General features: G+C 45.1%; 1 protein-coding gene across 5 annotated transcripts in view; it reads left to right on the top strand.

Annotated features, from left to right (window-relative positions):
• The window catches only part of KIFC3 (kinesin family member C3), a 58931-nt gene that overhangs the window by 29765 nt on the left and 4126 nt on the right, over nucleotides 1-25040 (top strand). For 3 of the 5 annotated variants that reach the window (XM_051974556.1, XM_051974559.1, XM_051974560.1), the window contains 13 exons: nucleotides 4785-4850; nucleotides 6611-6751; nucleotides 6827-7066; nucleotides 8387-8560; nucleotides 9688-9835; nucleotides 10045-10175; nucleotides 10573-10684; nucleotides 12177-12358; nucleotides 13234-13338; nucleotides 17598-17728; nucleotides 19196-19319; nucleotides 20292-20421; nucleotides 20982-21211. In XM_051974556.1, coding sequence (XP_051830516.1) covers nucleotides 4785-4850; nucleotides 6611-6751; nucleotides 6827-7066; nucleotides 8387-8560; nucleotides 9688-9835; nucleotides 10045-10175; nucleotides 10573-10684; nucleotides 12177-12358; nucleotides 13234-13338; nucleotides 17598-17728; nucleotides 19196-19319; nucleotides 20292-20421; nucleotides 20982-21211 — 1914 coding nt within the window. Of the gene's footprint in view, nucleotides 1-2839; nucleotides 3075-4784; nucleotides 4851-6610; nucleotides 6752-6826; nucleotides 7067-8386; nucleotides 8561-9687; nucleotides 9836-10044; nucleotides 10176-10572; nucleotides 10685-12176; nucleotides 12359-13233; nucleotides 13339-17597; nucleotides 17729-19195; nucleotides 19320-20291; nucleotides 20422-20981; nucleotides 21212-23657; nucleotides 23795-25040 lie in introns of those variants that run through there. The other 2 variants (XM_051974557.1, XM_051974558.1) reach the window with 2 other exon arrangements.

Raw genomic sequence — 25040 nt, 5'->3', positions numbered from 1 at the left:
AATAGTTTCAATTTCATCCTCTGAAAATTGTCTGTTCATATCCTTTGACCATTTATCAATTGGAGAATGGCTTGATTTCTTATAAATGAGTCAGTTCTCTATATATTTTGGAAATGAGGCCTTTATCAGAACCTTTAACTGTGAAGATGTTTTCCCAGTTTGTTGCTTCCCTTCTAATCTTGTTTGCATTAGTTTTGTTTGTACAAAGGCTTTTTAATTTGATGTAATCGAAATTTTCTATTCTGTGATCAGTAATGGTCTCTAGTTCATCTTTGGTCACAAATTTCTTTCTCCTCCACAAGTCTGAGAGATAAACTATTCTATGTTCCTCTAATTTATTTATAATCTCGTTCTTTAAGCCTAGGTCATGGACCCATTTTGATCTTATCTTGATATATGGTGTTAGGTGTGGGTCCATGCCTAATTTCTGCCATACTAATTTCCAATTGTCCCAGCAGTTTTTATCAAATAATGAATTTTTTTCCCAGAAGTTAGGGGCTTTGGGTTTGTCAAACACTAGATTGCTATAGTTGACTATTCTGTCTTGTGAACCTAACCTTTTCCACTGATCAACTAATCTATTTCTTAGCCAATACCAAATGGTTTTGGTGACTGCTGCTTTATAATATAATTTTAGATCAGGTACAGCTAGGCCACCTTCATTTGATTTTTTTTTCATTAATTCCCTTGAGATTCTCGACTTTTTATTGTTCCATATGAATTTTGTTGTTATTTTTTCTAGATCATTAAAATATTTTCTTGGAAGTCTGATTGGTATAGCACTAAATAAATAGATTAGTTTAGGGAGTATTGTCATCTTTATTATGTTTGCTCGGCCGATCCAAGAGCACTTAATATTTTTCCAATTATTTAAGTCTGACTTTATTTGTGTGGAGACTTCTTTATAATTTTGCTCATATAATTCCTGACTTTCCCTCTTCATTCTTGATCTTGTTGACCCTACAGGAGCAGGCTGCCAACCTTGGAGCCAGTATTTACCTTCCCTTTAGAAAGGTCCCTCTCAGAGCAAAGATGCATCGTTTCCTCCTCTCTTCCCCTACATCATCCTTCTCAGAGCCCCGTCTATGCAGCTAACGTATTCCTCTCCAATGCACAGCTGTGTCTTGTCTCTTGTCCCCGGGTCACAGGGATGTGACATGACACTATCAGTAGTGAGATTGTATCAACTTTTAGATAAGGCTCAGAGGAAATGAATCTTTTTTTTCCTTTGAAGCTGTGAAACTCTTGTCTCTGCATTGAAAATTGGGAAAAATCAGCTTCTGGGCTTGTTTTTGAGAGAACTTTTGAGTTGGAGCATAATTTGTAAAGAGCTACAGTGGTATGGATCTGGATTCAGATCTAGCCCTTGTGTCACTTTTAGCAAATGTCTTCATCTCTTGCCCTCAACTGCTTTATTTCTAAAATGGAAAGGCTCCTCTCGATCAAAGATTTAGAGCAGGAAGGAACCTAAAAAAAAACCCATTGAGTCCAACCCTATCACTTTACAGAAAAGGAAACTGAGGTCCTACAAGTTTAAATATTTTTCCTGATGTCACCAACTATCTGAGGTAGGATTTGGACCCAGGTCTTCCTTTCCCAACTCAATAAATTCCCTATTATTTCTAGAATCAAATAGACCAGACAATGTTCCATTTTGGTATTTACTCCCAAGACCAACCTGCTTCAGGGCGTCATCTTGAGCTGCTAAGGTTTCTTCCAATTTTATCTTCTATCAGTAGACTGGTTGTTTTGATGATCTACACCTTCACCTCAGTCTGATTTTGACCTTCCCCTCCTCCATCCTTCTGTTGATCAGCTATTTCTACTTGGAGCAGGTTGAATATACCTTCCTACCTTACAATTTGGACAACATCATTTCCTGACTTCTAGCTTACCCTTGCTTCCAGATCAGATTCAAATTACTTACTCTCTCTCCTTTGGATATTATATGCCTTCAAACTCCATGCTCTTATTTCTCTCCCCTCCTATCTCCTTCCTTTTGCTTTTTTATTTTAATTTAAATTTTTTTCAATTGATTTTTTCTCAATCCTGGCTTCCTGCATTCTTGATTTCCACCTTGTTTATTTCCTGCCTCTGTGCTTCCTCTTTTTCCCTCATCTCCAAATCACAGGAGCAAATTCTATTCTTCTGAGTATCCTCTCCAGAAGCTGACCACTGGGGAAGGGAGTATGCACTTCTGCTCATGAAATGAGACATTCATTTTTTTTTAAAAGCCCGTCCCAAGCAGATGTGCTTACCTTAAACATCTTGTGCATTTTGCATCTGCATTATGTCATCTGTCAGACTCAGATTGGAGCCCTGGGGGTAGACAGCAAACCTCAAACACCACGTTGGTGCATAACTGCTAAATAATTGGGCTCGCATTGCTATAGATGTGGCCCAAGTGGATGAACAGGTATCCCTTCTTCTCCTGTATTTTTGGAGATGACTTAATGTTTATGTTTTTGGCAACGGGGCTTTCATTTTTTTGGGAGGGGAGGGAGTAAGGTCCCCCACATTGGATTTTTTGCTGTCTTGCCAATGAGGAAACTTCACAAGTACTCCTATTGAGATGCCTGAGAAGAATTGAGCTTGGCCAGACTTACTTGGGAAATCTTATTTTCAGATTTTATTCTATGTCCCAGCCCAGTGTGTCTCCCTTTTTGGAGAGAAACATCATGCTAGTAAGCATTTATCAGCTGCCTACTGTGTGCCAGGCAATGGTAAGTGCTAGGGATACAAGGAAAGCAAAAAGACAATCTCTTTCATCACAGAGCTCATAGTCACAGCAAATGACCTTACAAACAGGATATATAGACAGGGAAATTGAGGGACTGACTCAGAGGGAAGGCATCAAGGTTGTAGAGGACCAGAAAAGGCTTCTTACAGATGGTGGGAGGACTTTACCCGAGACTGGAAGGAAGACAAGGAAGCCAGAAAGAAGAGTTGAGGAAGGAGAGAGTTCCAGGCATGAGGTACAACCAATGGAAATGTCCGGAGTTCAGGACATGAAGGATCTTGGAGGAATAGCAAATAGGCTGGTGTCATTGGATTGGAGTAAGAAGACTGGAAAGGTAGGAAGAGTCCAGGTCATGAGGACCTTAACTGCTAAACAGAAGATCTTATGTTGATTAATCAGTAAGCACTAATTAAGCACCTGTTATATGCCAGCACTGATTAGATACCTATTATGTGCCAGCATTTTTAAAGCACCTGTTATGTGCCAGCACTTATTAAGCACCTATTATGTACAGCACTTATTAAGTACCTATTATGTGTCAGGTATTATGTCAGATGCTGGGGAGACAAAGACAAAGGTGAAAAAATTCCTAACTTCTAGGAGTTTACAGATGCATATATGCATACATACACTTGTGTCCATATGTGTGTGTGTACGTATTCATAAATATAAGGTGATTTTGGGGGAAAAGATATTAGTGGCTCAGGGCATCAAGAAAGACCTTATGCAGAAGGTGGCAATTGAGTTTAGCTTAAAAAAAAAAATAGGGACTTCAGAGAAGTGGGCAAGAAAGGAATATTTTAGATATGCTGCAGAAGTGAATTGTCAGGTATAAGGGACAGAAAGAAAGATGCTTTGGTTTGACTGTGGTGGGTGTGCAAGGTTGAAGGAGGTATCTGGGACCAGGTTGCAAAAGGCTTCAAATGTCCATCAGAGGAGATTCTCAAAGTGGATCCAGTGGGCCTTATTGAGGAGGAAAATAAAATAACATGGTCAGACTTGAAATTTAGGAAGATGGCTTTGGCAACTGTGGGATGGATGGATGATGGATGGGGAGAGGAGACTTAAGTCTCCTTAAATCACTTGGTCCATGCATAGCTTGTGGTCAGTGGCAGATCCCAGATTTGAAGCCTGGTCTCCTGACTCTTAAGATCTGCATTTTTTAAAAATGATATACCTTCCAGGGAGGATTTTTGATGTTAGAGAAGGGGGTAGGAAACCCCAAATTTGGAGTCCCATTAATATAGCTGTGCCAGTTAAGAGATATGACAGGAGTTTTCTGAACGTACTCAGGTTTATTTTAGGTTTCCTTTTAGGGATGATAAATCTATAGGAGAATAGGGAGACTCCAGAGCCTTCTGATTGGGGAACCACAGGAACCTTGTTATATTATCCCACCAGTATATAGATTTGGATATATTCAAGTCATGTCCTATCTCCTGCACCTCCCACATAACTATATATTAGAAAAATTCCTAATGGAAGACAGTTAATTGTATAAGTCAGACATTGTCTTGAGACCCCAATACCAGGATCTGGAAGGCCTGAATGCCTAAGCCCAATTATCTCTTGATAGGTGCAGGCCAGCTGGAAAATCAAGAGGAGGGTTGGGTGGAAGGCATGGAGAGGCTAATGTGGGCTGTTTCTTCTTCAGACGCTCTCTCCTGACCCTTCAGAACCCAGTCACGGGGCTTCTGCCTTGCCCTTGGCTCTGTTCCCATACTCCAGAGTAGACTCATAGCTTGGGGCTCATTGCATTTGAAGAGAGAACTTAATGAATGAGACATTCAGGAGGAACAGAGGAGATCATGGCTTGGGGAAGACCTAGAGAGGTCATTCTTATTCTAGGAAGAAAGGAGTCAGGAGGCAAGCCCCAAGTAGAGAGCATGGGGTCATTTTATAGGGAAAGATGCTGAGGCAGTCAGTCTCCCTTCTCTCCAAAAAAGGACTGTGGTCTAAAGAGGTCATCCACCCAAGGTCACACAGGGAGTGTGCCGTGAGGAGGGAGGACTGACTTAGCATAACTTTGGTTTTCTGTTGTCAGGTGGAAAATCTGAAGGAAAAACTCATTGGCCAAGTCCAGGAAGTGAATAGACTCCGCTCAGAGCTGGTGAGTCACCTTTGACATATACACAGGGCAGGAGATGTGCTGAAACCTGAAGTGTTTCCCACAATGCTCACTGTGTGTCCATCTCCACCTCCATCTCCATCACCATCTCTGGTCCTTATGTCGGCTAGTCCTCTTATTACATCTATATCCATCCATCCATCTGTCTTTGTCTGTCTGTCTGTCTCTCTTTCTCTTATCTTGTTTGCTATTGCTCTTATCCATGCATCCATCTATCTCTCTATTTATCTTTGTCTCTGTCTCTAGTCATAAATTCATGTACATGTATATAGAGATCTAGAAACACAAAAGTTTTATTATTCAATATAGTAATTAGCATCTATATAACACTTTAAAGTTTGCAAAGCTTGTTTTTTTATGTTACCATACTTGATCCTCATGACAACCACGTAAAGGAGTGTGTGTACTATTATTAGCTCCATTTTACAGGTGAGGAAACTGGAGTTTCAATGTCTTGCTTACAGTGACATAGCTAATACATGTTTAAGGTCAGCCATGGTGGGTCTTATGACTGAGGTTGGTGGACTGTAGTAGCTGGTGAGTTCTCAGGTGCCCAGGCTAAGTCTGACACTGATCTGGTGAGTTTCTGGGATGAGGACGACACCTGGCCACCAAACTTGCCCAGATTTCAAAATGGAGCAGGTCAAAGCTTCCGTGATGATCACAGCTGCACTTCTAGCGTAGGCAGGATGAGGAGATCCAGTCTCTAAAACAACAATGTTTCTAAGGTATACTTTGAACTTCAATCTTCCAGACTCGGCTCTATTCTCTGCAACCTAAATGCTCCGAAGCTTGTATTATATGTATGTGTATACACATGTAGATGTTTATGTTCTATTTATTATGTGATAAATCTAGTATTTATAAATGTTAAATACTTTGAAAAACAGGGTTAAGTGACCTGTTCAGAGTCACACAGTTGGGAAGTATCTGAAGTTATATTTGAACTCTGATCATCCTTACTTGAGGCTCAGCACTCTGCTCACCGTACTACCACTTAGCAGTTTTTTTATTCATCCATCCATCCATCCATCCTTTTATGTATTTATCTATCTATCTGCCTGTCCATCTATCTGTCTGTCTAGCCATCCACTCATCTGTCTGTCTGTCTAGTCATCCATTCATCTATCTGTTTGGCCATCTATCCATTTATCTAATTACCTGTCTATTCATCTATCTACCTGTTTATCTATCCATCCATCTGTCTACCTGTCTTATCAATCTAATATCTGTCTATCCATCTATCTACCTGCCTATCTATCCATCTGTCTATCTGATATCTGTCATTTATCTCCTGTCTGTCCGTCCATCCATCCAGCCATCCCTCTATCTCACATATGGATACATATGCATACCCCCCCCCCCCATACATGCATACACCAGGATACCCCCGTGCATTTCACCACGAGGACGCCACTTTTGCACCCCCTTAGAGATATGTCCCTGCTACTGAAAAAGGGCTGTTGACCCCGTGTCCAAATTCAAATACTGTGGAGAAGGAAGCCCGGCTTGGAACGGGCCCAGATGCTCCCGGCTCGCCCCCCTAAAGGACAGCACAGCTGCCACTGGGGAGAACCGTGTTCAGCGCTGCCCTGAAGCCAGGTGTGAAAGCTGGCCGAGGTCTCCGGCCTTCACCCTCGGGGAAAGAAGCCGCGGGGACCCCGGCCCGGGTGGGGCGGAAGGACCGTCGGGGTCCCTCTCTCCCCCCGCGGCCCTGCCCATGCCGGCCTTTCTCCTTCCAGGGGGGCACAGACTTGGAAAAACACCGGGACCTGCTGATAGTGGAGAATGAGCGGCTGCGGCAGGACATGAAGCGATGCGAGGCGGAGCTGCAGGAGCTGCGGGCGCGGCCGCCCCCGTGCTCCGAGTGTGAGCACAGCAAGGTGTGCGGGCCGGGCCGGGCCGGGGCTGGGCCGGACGCGGCGGGCGGCCCGGCCTGACCCTCCGTCTCCCCCCAGGAGAGCGCCCAGCTGCGGGAGAAGCTGGCCCAGCTGCAGCTGGAGACGGAGGAGAACAAGAGCCGGCTGGCCGAGCTGGACCTGGAAGTGCACCAGAAGACCGACCGGCTGGCCGAGGTCGAGCTGCGCCTCAAGGACTCGCTGGCCGAAAAGGCCGAGGAAGAGGAGCGGCTGAGCCGGCGCCTGCGGGACAGCCAGGAGACCATCGCCACCCTCAAGGCGCAGCCTCAGCCCATCAAGGTGAGGCCCAGGAGCCCTCCGGCGCGGACGCGTCAGGCTGGAGGCGGGGCCGGCCGCGGGAACTCCCAGGGGAGGGGACTCTACCCGTGCAGGTAGCAGCCCCGGGGGCTGGGGGGTGGGTGCATTCTTCAATGACGCGCCCAGTGGCCGGCCCTGCCCTGGCTGTCACTCTGGGTAACTTCGAGAAAACTGACTTTGGGGGAGAGAGGGAGGAAGTGATGACTCCTAGAAACGAGCTGGGCCCGCCCTTTCACCGTATGTGGAGGAAAGGCTGAGGGATCTCGGGACTTGTCTGAGGGACCTTCTTCTTGGACATACCCACGTTGTCTCTCCCATTGGACCGGAGGGTCCTGGAGGAAGACCCTAGTGTGGTTTGTCTTGTGTAGCCCTGGCCCTGAACTCGGTGCCCGGCTATGATAGCTGTTTAATCAATGTGAGCTGAGTAACTGAGAACCTATGATCTCAGAACCTCGGAGACATCCCTTCCCCCCTCTCCCATTTTTCAGATGAGGAGACTGAGCCTTGGGGAGATGGATTTCCCTTAGAGTCCCACAACTATGGGACTCGAACCCTGCTCTTCCCTGACCTGACCAGGAATCTTAGAGATCAGCTAGTCCAAACTCTGGTTTTCGACGCCATGTGGGAGATCTCATAACTGAAAATAGGGGGTCATGCAATTATCAGTAAATGTTTGATTTGCATACCTATTTTATATACCCGTATACTCAAGTCATGTACAAATTTCTCAGGCAAAAAGGAGTTGTAAGTGGAAAACTTTTAAGAAGCACTGATCTAGTCCAGTTCTGACATTTGGCAGAAAAGGAAACTGAGGTCATCAGGTGTTAAGTTGCAGAGCCAGGATTGAAGCCCAGGGCTCTGACTCCTAACAGGGGCTGCTCTGCTCCTTGGGCCACTGCCACTGTCCTGGGTCAGCTTGTCCTTTCTGTCCTGTTGGGGCTAAAGGGGCTGTAGGGAGACCTTAGGAAGGATGCTGGTCTTAGAGTGTTCTGCTAGTCTGGTCTGCATCCTTCACCTCTCCATGCTCCCCTCCCCTTCTCTCTCTTTCTGTTTCTTCCCCTCTCCTCTTTTTGTTTTCTGTCTCTGTCTTCATTTTTCTCCTTTCCATCTTTTCCTTTTCTCTCTCCTGCCCTCTCTCTGTGTCTCTCTTTCTGTGCCTCTGGGTCTGTCTCCTCTCCTCCTCATCCCTCCTTCCTCTTCTCCTCTCCTCTCTCTTCTCTCTCTCTTTTTTTCTGTCTTTGTCTCTGTCTCTCTGTCTCTCTCCTGGTAAGATCGTAACTTTCCTTTATGTGTCTCTTTTAGTACATCATCAAGACGGTGGAAGTAGATTCATCCAAGACTAAGCAGGCCCTGTGTGAAACCGAAGCCCGGAACCAGTATTTACAAGAGCAGGTGGGGATGCAGAGGCAAGTGCTGAAGGAAATGGAACAGCAGCTTCAGAATTCTCAGCACACGACAAACCAGCTCAAGGCCCAGGTATGGTCCCTGAGGAAGCTTCCATATCCTTGCATAAGCAAAAGGAGAGACAGAAACAGAGATAAAGAGACAGAGACAGAAGGAGAAAGAGAGACAGAGAGAAAAAGCAGAGAGAGATAGAAATAGAGAAAGAGAACAGAGTTTGTTCACCAAGCACTTATTCAGCCCCTGTTGTGTGCAGAACTCTTCACTGGTGCTGGGAGGGATGTGAAATGTTTGCCCTCATGGAGCTTCCACTCTAAAAGGGTCTAAGGAGCCATGATTTCATCAGTGTATGCTCTCTTCTCCTGAGGCAACCCTTTAATGCTGCCTTAGAGGATGGGCTTGGGGAGTTTCCATGGCCAGACTTTTATCACCCAGCTGCCAGCCTGGTGATGGTTGAACCTCTTAGCTGTTCCAGGAACAAAATCCTCTATCTCTTGGCCCTGGGCATTTTCTCTTGTCTCCCATTCCTGGAACAACCTCCCTCTTTCACTCCAGCTCCTGACATCTGCGGCTTCCTTAAGTCCCAACAAAACCCTTTTGATTCTGGTATTTGCTCTGTTAGTTTTCTCCTGTTTGTCCTGTATGTAGCTTTTTCCTTCTCCTGTTGGATTATAAACTCCTTGAGGGCAGGGACTAGGACTGTCTTTCGCCTTTTTTTGTATCATCAGTGCTTATTACAGTATCTGGCCCATAGTAGGCTATGTGACCCTGGGCAAGTCGATCCTAATTGCCTCAGCAAAACAAATAAATAAACAATAAAAAATTAATGGGTTAAAAATTGCTTATGACTTAAGAGTTCTGGGCCGTCCTGAGACTGAAGAGAATCATTAAGTCAGGGTCTTGCAACACAGTAGGCATTCAATAAATGTATGATGGATGAATGAATGTTGAATTGACTCATAGGATCGGTGTCAGATCTCTGAGACCTAGAGAGGGGCAGGGGTTCCGCCAGGGAGTTAGTGACAAAGCAGAGACTAGAAAACAGATCCTCTGTGTCTCCTCCCTGACTTCCCGCCCGTTCAAGGTTTTTGCCATCACCTGCAGTGGGAATGTAGGGAGGGTGGGGGATCGATGTACCTTGTTCAGAGGAAAAGCTGCCCAGGGATGCAGCTTTTCCAGGCTTTCTTCTTCCCGGCTCCCAGATCATGATGTACGAGTCGGAGCTGGAGCGGGCTCATGGGCAGATGCTGGAGGAGATGCAGACCATGGAAGAGGACAAGAATCGGGCCATTGAGGAAGCTTTTGCGAGAGCCCAAGTAGAAATGAAGGCTGTGCATGAAAACCTGGCAGGTGAGAGAGGGGGAGGAGAGAGCCCTTCTCTCCTACTGCTTTCCCCTCCCTCCAGATTTTCTGGACCTCATTTTCTGACAATATCTGCCCTGCCTTTGGCTAAAAAAAGAGTGCTTAATCATTCACTATATCCCTTTGATAGTAGGTAATAAATAATATCCCTCATAGTAGCAATCACTGACTTTCCATTTCCCACCTCCCATTTCCAGGCGTCAGAACCAACCTCCTGACTCTGCAGCCAGCCCTTCGGACCCTCACCAACGATTACAATGGCCTGAAGAGGCAGGTTCGAGATTTCCCTCTCCTGCTGCAGGAAGCCCTGAAGAGTGCCAAAGCAGAGGTGGGCATTAGCAAGGGGCCAGGTGGGCTTCTTACCCACCCCAACCACAGACATGATTGCCATCCCCACCTCCAGCCTTTCTTAATGCATTTTGAGGCCTCTAGAATCCTGGATCTGGATTCCTTCCAGCTCCTTCATTTAATAGAGGAGAAAATTTGGGTTGAGAAGGGGACAAGTGACTTGCCCAGGAATACACAACAAATTAGTGGTAGAGCCTAGACAAATCCTGGCTCAGTGCTGTCTCCCAAGCTTCAGGCACCGATTGGATGTGGGCCATCTTGTCTGGATATGGGGAAAAGGGAAGCCCTTTTAGGGCTCTGGGTTCTCATACCATGCTGGGGGAAGAAGAGGAGGACTACTTAGTTCTTGCTCACCTCTTCCATCTTCCTTCCCTCAGATTGGCCAAGCCATCGAAGAAGTGAATAAAACAAATCGAGAACTGCTGAGGAAATACCGCCGGGAACTGCAGCTCCGCAAAAAGTGCCACAATGAGCTGGTGAGGCTGAAAGGTGAGGAATAAAGGAGGAGGGTGGGTAGGTTTGAGCTAGGGTTTTAGGGGAGCAGAATAGAAGGGAGTTAGAGCCATCAGTGCTACACTGGTGCTACAATTCTGGATTAGGGGGCAGGTTGAGAAGAGAAGAAAACGTTTTCAGAAAGTTTCTGAAATTGAATAAATGGCATCTTTCAGCAATGGAACAAGACCCCCTGGTCTCTCAGGATCAATTGAGATAATATTTGTAAAGTACCTAATACAATTCCTGCCCCATAAAAGTGCTTAAATATATGCTTATTCTTACCCTAAGGAATGAGCTAGGATGACTGGGGTTGCTAGTGAATGTCCTTTGTCAAATGTTATTGAGAGAGAATCTTTTATTTTGCATAAACTTCATAATTATATAAACAACTTGTTTTTGCTTTTCTTTGTAATCTTAGCACTTGGCACTATACTTGATGTAGCATAAATATTTACTAAAAGTGCTTAATAATTAAAAAAATTATCTATTTCATTCAAATGTTTTCCCATTACATGTAAATTTTTATTTAATTTGTATTTATTTTGATATTTTTACTTCATTAAATATTTCCCAACTATGAATAAAAAAACTTTAACTTTTTTTTTTAAATTTTGAGTTGTACATCCTCATCTTTCCTTCTACCCTTTCCTTGACTCCTTGACAATGCAAGTGATGTATCAGTTATATGTGTAAATTCATACAAAAATATTGCCATGTTGCAAAAACTCCTCTCTCTGTCCCCCAATTGAAGAAAGAGAAAAAAGCATGTTTGAATCTGTACTCAGTTTATCAGTTTACCCTCTGGGGGGTGGATGGAATTTTTCATCATGGGTCCTTTTGAATTGTCTTGGATCATTGTATTTATCAGAGTAGTATTTAATAATTTTAGAGCTCTAACTAGTCTCAGAAATCTTGTTGGAAGTGGGTGTCTGTATTTGCTGTCAACCATTGGTGGGTCTCTAAAGTTTTACTGACAGTAATCGTCTTGTCTTGCTGTTACTGATAGAATTCTTTCTGCACAGCTGGGCTTAATGAGAGACTCAAGTTCAAATCTAGGCTCAAATACTTAACTGGCTGTGTGATCCTGATAAAGTCACTTAACTGTCTCAGATTTCTCAACTGTAAATTAGGATGCCAATAGCATCTCATTCCTGAGGTGGTTGTGTGAGGATCAAAAGCAATAATATTTATAACGTGTTTAATACAGTACCCAACGCATAGTAGGCTCTTAATAAATGCTACTTTGTTTTGCACAAATCCTATATTAGTGATAATTTTATTATCATGTATTATGTGTTATATGTGCCCTCCACAGAGAAAAATAATAGAAAAAGCTTTGTAGCCAGTGTGCATGATCGAGCTAAGTGCTTCTTGGGCTGAGGGAAATGTTTGTTGAAATAAGGTTGTGAGAATTTGTCACGATTTTGATTTCCATTTTGCCCTGATCTTTTTTCTTAACCTTTCTTCCGTGCACTCTGTAATGAAGGAAACATCCGTGTGATTGGCCGGGTCCGGCCCATCACCAAAGAGGACGGGGACGGGCCTGAGGCTGCCAACGCGGTGACTTTTGACTCTGACGATGATGCTGTCATCCACTTGCTACACAAAGGAAAGCCAGTGTCTTTTGAGCTGGACAAAGTGTTTCCTCCACACGCAACCCAACAAGATGTGAGTGATGTTCCCCTCCCCCCTGAAAAAGCCAATCAACAAGCCTTTATTAAGTACCTACTATGTGCCGGACCCTGTGCTAAGCATTTTACAAATATCCCACTTGATCTTCACAACAACTCCACAAATTTAGGTGCTGTTTATTATAACCATTTTACAGGTGGTGAAATTGAGGAAAACAGGTTAAGTTGATTTGCCCATCGTCCCATAATGATTAAGTGTCTAAAGCCAGATTTGAATTGTCAACAGAAATAATAATAGCATTTACCTCTCAGGGTGGTTCTAAGGATCAAATGAGATAATATTTGTTTAGCACAGTACCCGGCACACAGTAGGTGCTTTAGAAATGCTTATTCCCTTACACAGTAGGTGCTTTAGAAATGCTTATTCCCTTCCCTTTTTCAGTATAAAATCTAAGGAAGCCCTTTTAATTTCATAAGTTTAGGAAAATTCCTTTCATTCAACAGTAAGAAATGTATTCAGCTATATAATGATCTGCTTGTTATTAAATAAATGCACTATTATTCATCTATTTGTCTACATAATGACATGATTAACTGAGAAAGTTCTATTTAGGAAGGCTCTGTTCATTTATTCATTCAGTAATAACAATACGTTGTTGTATTTTGTTAATAAAGAATTTATTATTATTGGTGGGTTGATCAGTTGGCTGAATGAATGAGTAAATGAATAGAACTTTCCCAAAAGTCTCCCTAAATTTGTGAAATAAAACCATTCAGCCCTGAGATGTCTTGAATGTGAGCCAGAATCTCAGTCTCTTCTCTTTGCTGATGGGGACATTATTTGCAGGAGAGAAGACAAACTGCCTCCCTGAAAGAGTCACTTTCATTCTCTTCTCCCATCCTCCTTGGCAGGTGTTCCAAGAAGTCCAGGCTTTGATCACTTCGTGCATTGATGGCTACAATGTCTGCATTTTTGCCTACGGACAGACTGGGGCTGGCAAAACTTACACAATGGAGGTAGGCTCTTGGGGAACTTCTTGTATGTTGACTCTGGCTTCTGGTCTACTACGGCTGCCCTGTTGGGCATCTTCTCAATGATGTCCAAAGGGAGATTGGGGTGCTTGGCCTGAGAGTCAGAATTCAGGCCTCCATTATTAAGGGACTTCTGGGCCCAGAGACCAACATTATAAAAGATAAATTCATTCTAATTAGCTATTTGGAATTCATCCTAAGAGGAATAGGACTGGGGTTTTACTGGTCAACCAAGTCTTAATTAGGAAAATGATCTTGGTAACTGAGTGGACATCATTCTACTGTGATAGTTCCCAGAGCTCAGGTGATTTTAAGCTGCATTAACAGAGATAGAAAATGATTTTGGTATCTCAGTGGACATCATTCTACTAAGAGGAATAGGACTAAGGTTTTACTGGTCAATCCAGTCTTAAGGAAAATAATCTTGGTATCAGAGTGGACATCATTCTACTGTGATAGTTCCCAGAGCTCAGGTGATTTTAAGCTGCATTAATAGAGTGTCCAGAGTGAGAACGAGAATCTATAATCCTCTTCCTCGTCCTTGATGAGACCACATCGGGAGCCCTCTGTCCAGTTCTGAGCACTCTTTAGGAAGGGCACAGACTCTGTATTGTAACCAAGACAGGGGCACCAAGACATCAAGGGGACTAGAGGCCCTGTCCTCCATTTGTCAAGGGATCATCTAGCACATGTAGCTTGGAGAATGATTAAGTGCTTTGAGTCATAGACTGTAGCATCTTTGATTTTTTGGAGCTGGAAGAGAATTTAATAATGATCTAGTCTCTCCTTTACCTTTGTCAAATGAGGAGCCTGAGTTGCAGTTAAGGTCATACCACGTGACTCCAAATTCAATGCTCCTTTTATTTTGCCCCATACTGGGGGGCTGGGCTTGCCCTCAGAGTCCATTGATTCTAAGTTTTCCCCATTCCTCCTCCCCTTAATTTAGGATCAGAAGAAAATAAGGAATTAAGTGGGGGAAGCCCACATTACCATGGGGTGTCTAGAAAGTCTAGAAGAGCCGGCTTCAGATACTGGCACAGTTATTATGTGGATAATGGATTAAAAAAAATTATAATAAAAAAAAATCCATTCTGCTCAGCCCCTCTGGTCAGAGCCAGAGTCAGTGGAGAGAAGTTGTCGAGAGGCAGACTTTTGTTTCAGTAATCAGTTGTTGTTCCGTGATGTCCAGCTTTGACTTCATTTGGGATTCTCTTGGCAGAGGTCTGGAGTGATTGGCCATTTCCTTCTCTAGCCCATTTTATAGTTGAGGAAACTGGGGTAAAAGGCATGAAATGACTCACCCAGGGTTACACATAGGAAGCATCTGAGGCTGGATTTGAATTCAGGTCCCCTGTCTCATGACTCCTGGCCTAGTGCTGTGTTCACTGGAATTAGAATTGCCAAACAGTGGAGTGATCTGCCTCAGGATGTGGCGAGTTAGTCACTAGACATCCCCCAGGAAGAGGCTCTGTTAACATTTGTCCTGGATGCTGTAGAGGAGACATTTCCTATTCTCTCACCACCTGGAATTACCTGGGTGGGAACAGCCTTCCGGTGGAGATTCTGGCAAGTGGAGGAGAGGGCATCTGCCCTGAGTGAGCAGGTCCTGAGTTCAAGTCCTGCCCCAGCTACTATCCATGTGGCCCTGGGGTTCTCTTGGCACCCCTCAGTTTCTCAGTTATAAAATGGGGATAATGACAGCAGCCACAGGGTGGTTGGGAGGATCAAATGAAGTAACACATAGTAAGTGCTTTGTGAACTTTAAAAATAACCTATGAATGCTCGCAGTCTTTGACAAAGGGACATATACTGGAAGTCCCAGAAGAATTTGCACATTGCAGACTCAGTAAAAGTCTATTTGACAGTTCAGTTCACCAAACATTTATAATGTGCCTACTGTATGCAGAGTACTGTGCTAGAACTTGGGTGTGGTAGCTGCCAGGTCCCACCATGATCTGGGAGGCTGACAGCAGGAATAACACTCCCAAGGTCCAGGATCCTTTGAAAAATGAGTTGGTATGTGACAGTTGGATGGCCGGGGGCCGACTGTGTCCTTTGTGACTTGAGGCGACGAGGATGTTATCAGGGGACTTTGAGCAAGTGTTTGGTCCACTGGCCAGTCCACAGAACTTAGTGCCAGCCCTCACCCCGGAGAATGTCCAGTCTAGGGAGTGATCCAGCAAGGCAGGGCTGCATTTCTGAAAGCTGTCTCCATGGGAACGGCCATCCTCCCCAATGGGGGATTATTTGGAATCTCCCTGATACTCGGCCTCCGTCTGGCTGCTCAGTCCAAGGTAGGTTGGCAATCCCAATGGAGAAGATGTCCCCAAAGAGTTAGGGGATCCAAACCCCATGAGGAAAGCTACTAATAGGATCATTCAATCCCAGAGGAGACGAATGAGGGGGATGATGGTCCCTGAATGTCTAAAGGGCTTCCCGCCTGTCCTCCCTCCCAATGAATCAAGCAGGAGCAAGCAGGAGAGATTTAGGTTAACGATAAGGACTTCCTGACAATGGGGAGAGAGAGGAGAAATCTCAGCCCTTGGGCTTTATTTAACTTTTTTTTGGCATGTTCATAGTAATAGAGCGGTGCTTTTCAGCTCTTGTGGGTGAGAGAAGAGTGGGTGGGAAGGGGGGAGGAGCAGCAGCTGCCCAGGAGGAGGACTTTGAGATCTGGGGCAAGAGGAACAGAAACAGGCCTTTCCGGATGAAGCAGTTCCACAGAAACCCGACCTGGACCCAGAGAGTTTAGAAGCTCTGAGTCTGGCGCATGGGAAGCGCTCCGTGAATGCCTTTTCACCTTTTGTCCACGCTTGTGGCCTCCGTCTCCCCCGTCCCCACAAACCAGCTCAGTTCTTGCTCCGTGATTCATGAGGCTGGTGGGGGGGAGGGATAGATGGCAGGGGTGGGGCGGGCGCCAGGCTGAGTCAAGTGGAAGAGAGCATAGAGGGGAGCAGATCTCTGCTCCCCATTCCAACCAGGCTCCGAGGCTCTGGGCAAGGCAGAGTCCCCTGTCTTCAGGGAGTGTGAAAACCATCTGGAAGGCAAAATTCGCTCAGTGACAGGCCGGTTATGTCTTCTGCTCCTCACCTCTGCCTCTCACCGTGTCTAACCTTGGATAAGCGGGGGACCTATGGCTCTGTGAGATGAGGTCTTTGTGTGAAGAGGCTGAGAACCACTGCACCAGATCATCCCCAAGATCCCTTTCTGCTCTGAATATGCAACCCCGCATTGCTGATTGGGCCAGTTCTTCACCAAACATTTAATATGGCTCCTGATTGCAGGATACTGTATTAGGCCCCTAAATAGCTCTGGGCCCCCAAATAGCCCATCCTCAAATACACTGTATGATTCAACGAAACATTTCTTATTTTGGATCTCATTTATCTCGAGTTCTCAAGTAGACCAAAATCTTTGAAAACAGTTTATCCTGTGTTAGTTTTATCCCCCGAGATAGCTCAGCATAGGGAAGAGACATTATATATATTTATTTGCTGAGGCAATTGGAGTTAAGTGACTAGCCCAGGGTCACACAGTTAAGAAGTGTTAAGTTTCTGAGACTGGATTTGAACTCAGATGCTCCTGACTTCAGGGCTGCTGCTCTATCCACTGCACCATCTAGCTGCCCCTAGGGAAGAGACTCATTATAGAAAATGCCTGACAAATATTTGCGGATTGATTGATTGATTGAATACAAGACAATATGCTATTAAGTATGCTCAGCTAGGTTGTACATACAGTAATTGCCTTAGGAAATGAGAGCCAGAGAAGGCTCCCCAGAGGATGTGGGGCTTGTGTTGGGCCTTAAAGGATGGAGAGGGCTTCAATGGGCATAGAAGAGAGGTAATAAAGGGCATTCTGAGTGGTAGGAAGTATTCGAGCAAAAACATGGCGGTGGGAATGAAAATGGCATTTTGTAGGAGAGGAAGAATTGCAGATTTAGACCCAGAAAAGTTCTTAGAAACACCTAGGCCAGCCCTGTCATTCTTTAGAAAGGAAACTGAGACACGGAAGGGCTCACCTGAGTCCCATGGATAGGGAGTGACAGAGTGGGAAAATTTGAACCTGGGTCTCCTTAGGGACAGAGCATCTGCATTAGGGATGAGCTTGGGGTGAGTCCAAAATGAAAGCTTTGAACGTCACTCTGAGGATTTAGATCTGGTCAGATTTCTACATCAGGGTCTGGGCCTGAGTTAATTAAGGTAGAGAAGTCTGACCTGGGGAGTTTCCCTTTCTCCCTCCAGGGAACTGTTGAAAATCCGGGGATCAATCAGCGGGCCCTTCAGCTGCTTTTCTCAGAGGTGCAGGAGAAGTCTTCAGACTGGGAGTACACCATCACGGTCAGCGTGGCAGAGATTTACAATGAAGCCCTCAGGTAGCGGCCGGTGGGATGGGGAGGGAAGCTCTCACACTTTCCTTGGGGGAGGGATGGCTCTCTTGCAAGGGGAAGTGGGATCAATAAGGAGAAAACTCGGGAAGAAAGAGCTAAGCTGGGCAGAAGGAAGAGGTTTCCTAAGAGCCGGAGCTCTTCAGGAACAAAATGAGGGGACAGGCAGAGAGAGGCTCCCATCCTGGAGGTATTCGGGTGGGAGTCAGCTGACCATTTGTCAGGGATGCTGGCCGGGGAGTGGCTGATGGGTACCAGTTACTGGCCACTGAGTGGGGGCCCCTTCCAGCTCTGAGATTCCATGATCGGTGTGCCCCTTCAGGTCTGCCCTTTGACCTTTGCAGGTACATTTTCCAGTCCTGAGCTGTCATGGGAATTCTAAAAGAAATAATGTTAGACACACTTGTTCTCTTAGTGCTATAGCTGCGTGATCTTGGGCAAGTCTTAGCCACTCTTTTCCCCAGTTTTCTCATCTGTAAAAATGGGGTACCTTTTAGAAATTTTCAATTAATTTTAAAATGGGGTCACAGTACTAACCTCATAGGATTCTCATCAGGATCAAGTGAGTTATTTGTAACATAATTTCACAAGCTGTGAAATGCCAGATCCCCTACTGCTCCTGTTTGCTGGTTCAGAATACTCTTAATTTTCTCAAATGACTTTTTTTGGGGGGGGAGGAGGCAGTCAGGTTATGTGACTTGCCCAAGGTCACACAGCTAGTAAATGTCTGAAGCCAGATTCAAACTCAGTCCCTCTGACTCCAGAGCTGGAGCTTTATCCACTAAACCATCTCACTGCCCCTTTCTCACATTTCTTAGCCCTTTGCCTGGCTTTCCTTTGCTCCCATCACTTCCATGTCACCTTTTATCATTGCCTCCTAGCTGCCTTTTTAGGGTGGGGGCCCCCCCAACCCCTCCACCCTTGAGAGTCAGGGCAGGGCCACTGTTGCTCTGCTGCATTCCCAGTGCTCAGCACGCCGGGTGCCTCACTTGGGCCAGAGACTTTTTGAAGTGGATTGTAGGTAACAGACTGACCCTCCCAGGCTTTAATTGGGCTAATGAGGAAGCCCATAGCTGAATGTTGGGACTCAGCTTTTTTGAGAAGAGCCTTGGGGACCTTGACCTGGGTGGAACAAAACAGCCCCTTTCAAGACCGTGATGTCAGTCTTCGTTTGTCTGCTAGTGGGGAGGGGGGGGGGGTCTTCCAAACTCTGGTGGGAGTCTGGAGGCTCACTTAAGCCTTGCTCTCAGACTCTCCTTCCAGCATCTCAGAGGCAAGAATGGCCAGTGCCCAGTAGGGGCAGTGAAGGCCGGAGATTCCTGCTTTAGACAATAAGTTATAGATAGGTCGGTCTATAATTTTGGTTTTAAGAAAGGGATCGAGTTTGTGCTTTTTTCAGCTGGGTGGCTCACGGCCGAGTTCTGCCCTGACAACCTTTGTTCCTCATTCTTCCAGGGACTTGCTGGGAAAGGAACCCCAGGAGAAGCTCGAGATTAAGCTGTGTCCTGACGGCAGTGGCCAGTTGTACGTCCCAGGGCTGACAGAGTTCAAAGTACAGAGTGTGGAAGACATTAACAGGGTGCGTAGGATATAGATTGGGGGATGTCCCACTTTCCGATTGGGGATCAGCCCTGGGGGGAGGACCTTTGTCCTGGGATGGGAATTTCAGTCCAGGGACAGACTCACCCTCTTTGAATTCAGTTGTTTCTCCCTGGACTGGGAGTGTCAGCCAGCCATGTGTATTTAGTAAGCACCAACTGTGTGCCAGGACACATTAGTCCTGGCGGGGATACAAAGAAAAGCAACAGACAGTCCCACGTCTTAAGGAGCTAATAGGGAAAGACAAAGCTGTATATGGGAAAGCTATACACAGGGTAAACTGGAAATAATAAAGGGAAAGGGTGTGAAGACGTGGGAGTGGGTGCTCCCCAAACAGCCCATCCAAGACTGGCAAGGTTTTACAGGATCATGAGCATTGCATTTGGAATTGGGACAGTTTTCCTTCACTTCCCCAGGTATCCTGGAGGATGTCACTTCCTGGCCTCAGTTTCCCTGACTGTAAAACAACTGGTACTAGGTGTCCTATAATATCCTTCCCCACTCTGACCCTTTGTGGTTCAGTGATACCTCTGTACCCTTAGTCTAAAAAGAGAGTTAGAGAAGCACAGCTTCTTTCCTCTGTAGCGGGAAGAGAGAACAGAGGAAGCTCAGGGAGCATTGGAAGCCCAGCATATGGCTTAAAAACTGGTTGACGGACCATTGGCTACCATGAAATCATTGGTGAGGTAGCTTTGGGGGATGGCACCTGTAGCCTAGGAGAGGGTCCTCAGGAAAGGGCTCCTTCCCCTTCCTTTTCATTTCCTAGGAACACACATGACTCCTTTGAGGGGAAGGAGTGAATCCCAGAGAAGAGGAATGGGAATGAAGGGGAAAGAAGGAAATCTTTTACCCGCATCAAGCAATACTGTGTGGGGTATCAGAGTCGCTCAGTGACCCCTGTCCATAGGCACAGAGAATCAATGCATTCACCTTTTGCTCTGTCCCCTTTCAGGTATTTGAGTTTGGCCACACCAACCGAACCACCGAATTTACCAACCTCAATGAGCACAGCTCTCGCTCCCACGCCCTTTTAATCATCACCGTCCGGGGCACTGACTATAGCACGGGACTCCGGACCACTGGTGAGTGTCTCGGGTGTTGGAGGGAGGGTGGGGAGAGGGAAGAGAGTGGAGGGAGTGAGGGCCTGAACCCCCCAGGGCTTCGAAAAGAAGCGGGGGAGACCCAGGGGCAGCCGATGCTGAGTCACAGGAAAGCAGATGGCTTGGCCCCCTTTCCTGGCTCTGGATAAGGTTATCCGACCCATTATCGATTCATTGCTCCCAAAGAACATAAAGTCATGCTGAGGTTGGATAATAATTCCTTCTTTCTGGTTCTCGTACTTATTTATGTTAGTCCTGGGCTGTTAGTCCTGGGTTAGTTAATCAGGGCTGTTCCTGGGCCAATTATTCCTGGGAATGTGTCCTTCCAGAAACCCAGCTCCAAAAATGATCTCGGATTGGCTCTCCCGGGGCTTTTTTCCTTTCGGGGGAACGTAGTTGAGAATCACAGATTGCGGTCTCTGGTTAGTCCTGTGGCCCAGCCAGCTCATGGTCCTGGTCTGTCTCAAGGGCCTTGAGGTGATAAGGCTGGCTAGACCAGGAGCGACCTTGCCACCTGGTCCTCCTCTGACCTCCTCCTGCAGGGAAGCTAAACTTGGTGGACCTGGCTGGCTCCGAACGTGTGGGCAAGTCGGGAGCGGAGGGCAGCCGGCTCCGCGAGGCCCAGTACATCAACAAGTCTCTATCGGCGCTGGGGGACGTGATCTCGGCGCTCCGATCCCGCCAGGGCCATGTGCCGTTCCGAAACTCCAAACTCACCTACCTCCTCCAGGACTCCCTCAGTGGGGACAGCAAAACCCTCATGCTGGTACAGGTGAGCCCCCCAGCGGGAGAGGGGGGAAAGGGAGCGGCGGGGGGGGGGGGTCTCTCTCTACTGGCCCGGGTTAAGTGGGGGTGTGGTTGGAAAAACCTGGCAGTGGTGCCCCGCCTGCCTCACCCCTGGGTTGCAATTAGAAGGCTACTCCCTCCTGTGACAGAAGCTTCTTGAGGCTTAGGGCACAGGAAGCAAGATTAGCCAAGTGTACACAGACTTGACTGAGTCTCCTCCGGGTGCCTTGGGGGAATGAGCTTTCTGTACTGGTGTATTCTGGAGGCAGAGGGCAGCCATAAGTCATTGGATTTAGAACTAGGGACTTTTTAGATCAGGGTTTCTTAATCTGGGTCCACAGAACCTCAAAAGTTCCATGAAAGGATTTTGGGATCTATGATCTTGGATAGGAAAAAAAATTCACACTATTATTTTCATATAATTTGTTTCCTTCATCGATCCCTATGTATGTGGTGTTTTTGTTGCTGTTGTTTTGAGAAGGGAGCCATAGACTTTATCATTGCCCTGACCCAGAAGTAGTTAAGAACCCCTGCTCTGGTTTGATCCCCTTGTTTTCCAGCTCTTCTTTCTGCAGAGGGGGAGGCACCATTATGGGATGAACAGCTCTTTAAATCCTCTTTTCTGTGGATTAGCAGGGTCCCCATGGCGCAGGTCCATGGTGATTCTTTTTCCTCTTGGTGCACATCGTGCACATCATGGTTGTCCTGCCTGATGTCATCCCCAAAGATTAGGGATGGGCTCTCAAGCATGTGCCCCATCCCCAAAGGTTAGGATTGAGTCCTCAAGCATGTGTTCCTGTATATAGACCATTTGAGATCTTCCATGCAATAGTTCATCTACATCAGGGATTCTTAACTCTTTTTTTTTTATGTCATGGATTCCTCTAGCAATAGTCTGGGGAAGCTTCTAAACATGTGCTCAGAAGCAAGTTTTTAAAAATTATATTTTAATTTTTTTCATTAAATATTTCCCAATTATATTAACATTTTTAATATTAAATTTTTTAAATGTTCAGCTTCAAATTCCCTCCCTCTAGCCCCTCTCCTGCTCATTGAGAAGGCAAGCAGTATATCAAGTTTACCTGTGAAATCATGTAAACATATTTCCATGAGTTATGTTCTAAGAGATAAAGATGAAGGAAAAAAAAGTAAGCTTCAATCTGCACTCAAGAGTTCATTAGTTCTTTCTCTGGATAGCCTTGCTCATCCGTGCGTCCTTTGGAATTGTCTTGAATCATTATCTTGATTAGGGTAGCTATATCTTGTAGCTGGTGGAGTTAGGAGATACCAAGTGGCATAGGGGAAGGGGAAGGGGAAAGAAACCATGTGGCAGAGTGCTGACCCAAAAGAAGGCAGCAGCCAAGCCCTGGGGCTTAAGTTGTTTTATGGGGAAAATTTAGTCTCAGGGTCTTGACATGACTGAGATTTCTGACTGGATTACCATTAGAGGGTGGGACCAAGGAACTAAACTGATCTCCATTATCAGAGCCTTCTTCCTGCTTACCTAAGAGATTAATTTTTATCAATTCCTCTGCTCACCACACCTAACATTAATTCATTAATTTTATTATTATTTTAATAATGAAATTTATTTATTTTAATTTAATTAAAAATAATAATTTATTATTAATTTATTAAAAATCTTTTGAAAAGTGAGTTTTAGGGATCCCTAAACAGAAGCAGGGTCTATCAGACCAACACTGAAATCTGAGGGGCCAAATCCTGAGACACTTGTTAAGTAATGTCCAGAAAACGGAGTAAAATACAGTGGTCTGTGGGCCTGGAGTATTACAGAGGTGAACTGAAGCCAGAATTAGTGATATCACAGGGTACAAAGTTAGATACTAAGATACAATAGCAGAGATTAATTGCAAAGTCAGTTACATCTTTCAGAGTTACTCATAATACAATGTTTCTGTTACTGTATACAATGTTCTTCTTGTTCTGCTCCTTCACTTTACATCAGTTCACACGAGTCTTCCAGGTTTTTCCCTGAAACGGTCCTTCTTATTTCTTACAGTATAATAGAATCCTGCTTTTAAGTGCATTCAATCAAACCCAAAGGATTGCAAAATCACATTGAAATATATATCCAAATATTTTTAACAAACCGACTTTAGGGACCTGTAGGTTAAGAAGCCTTGATCTGAACCTCTTTCTTTTTATTCCATTTCAGTTTATGTCTCTGTTGCTCATAACTGTTCCCTGCCCATCTTCCTAAAATCCTAAAATCCCTAGAGGCCCACAAGCAACATCTGTTATCTACTGGGAATGAGGAAGCGGTGATCCATGGTCAGGGACAGGTTGGATTATATGATCTCTGAAGCTGTGATTCTCTTGTTAGTAAAGGCAATTAAAGAATCCTAGAAAAGGTGACATCATGAATGATCACCAGTTAGAGACTTACTGCTCTTATCTCTCTCTTAACACAGTGCAAGATAGAGGGCTCTAAGTCAGAGAAGGCTTCCATTTGGGGAAGAAAAAGATGTCAACTGACCCAGAAAGTTGTTCACAAGACAGTAGTCCCCAACAAGACCCACAGACCCAAAAGCTGTTGTGGTAGTCCCAGGTACAACATTTTCCTCACTTAGAAAAGGCTCCTCATCTCCAAACTCTAACCAAAGCAGAGTGGGGGGTCTGCAAGCTTGGTCTTGACACCAAGGAATACAGCTATAATTAGACTCAGACCCAAGGCTTTCTCCATTGTACCCCACCATGGGTCTTTCTCACTGAAAGCTCTATTTGGCCCTCTAGCTACCTCCCCACCTAGTTGTTTCTAAAATTCCCAGAGGCCCACAGGTGACACTTATTATCTATTGGGGATGTTGAAGAGGTGATCCATGGTCAGGGACAGATTGGATTATACGGTCTCTGAGATCCTTCCCTGCTGTGATTCTCTGTTGGTAAAAGGCAATGTAAGAAAGAGTCCTAGAAAAGGGAGCAATATATCAGGATGAAGATGCCGTCACAATTTTAAAATCAGTTTAATTAACTTAATTTTCACCCCTGAAAATTCACCACATATAATGAATATCTTTGACAATACGTAATTTCACATTGGCTATTTTAGTCAGCTATGGGCATTTTGTTAAGCACCTATTATGTGCCAGGCAGTGTGCTAAGTTATTGGGAATACAAAGAAAAGCAAAAGACATTTCCCATTCTCAAGGATCTCACAGCCTAATGAGGGATTCAAAGTAGCTATGTTCAAATGTGATATATACAGATTAAACTGGAGACTCTGAAAGGGAAAGTAACTTGGTCACCAAGCTGAGACTAGAATACTAGAGACTAGAGAGAGTCCTGAGGACTCTCAGGCCCAGGGCTTGTATCCCACCATGAAATGTGCTTCTCCCCACAGTATCAAAGTGCATGGCCCAAACAATTGAATTTGTTTCCTGGGATGATGCTTATGTAGGAGGACCAGGACAGATTTTTTTCAGGTTCCAGTTTTCTGTAAATTATAAGACCCTATAATATCATTTCTGGATCATTGATTCCCTTGTAGCTGGTGAATCAACCACTAATCTTATTTTCAGATTCACTACCTTGGTTATAGCAGAAAAGGTGCTAAAGCTTGGAGGTCAGAAAGAGCTGAGTTCAAATCTCATTTCAAATACTTAATAACCATGTGATCCTGCTTCAGTTCCTCCATCTGTAAATGAAGGGGCTGAACTAGATTTCTCCTTAGGTCTGAGTCTAAGATCCCTATGGAGCAGAGCAGACAAACCATTAACTTAATTTAAAGATTTTGGTTGGCTATCCTCAGGTCTTCACTTAATTCCTCTTACGACTTTTTCCTCCAGATGAGTTAA

Source organism: Antechinus flavipes, chromosome 2 (genome assembly GCF_016432865.1).
Source record: "Antechinus flavipes isolate AdamAnt ecotype Samford, QLD, Australia chromosome 2, AdamAnt_v2, whole genome shotgun sequence".
Taxonomy (NCBI): domain Eukaryota; kingdom Metazoa; phylum Chordata; class Mammalia; order Dasyuromorphia; family Dasyuridae; genus Antechinus; species Antechinus flavipes.
Note: the sequence above shows the minus strand (reverse complement) of the source record. Positions and strands in the feature narration are given on the sequence as shown.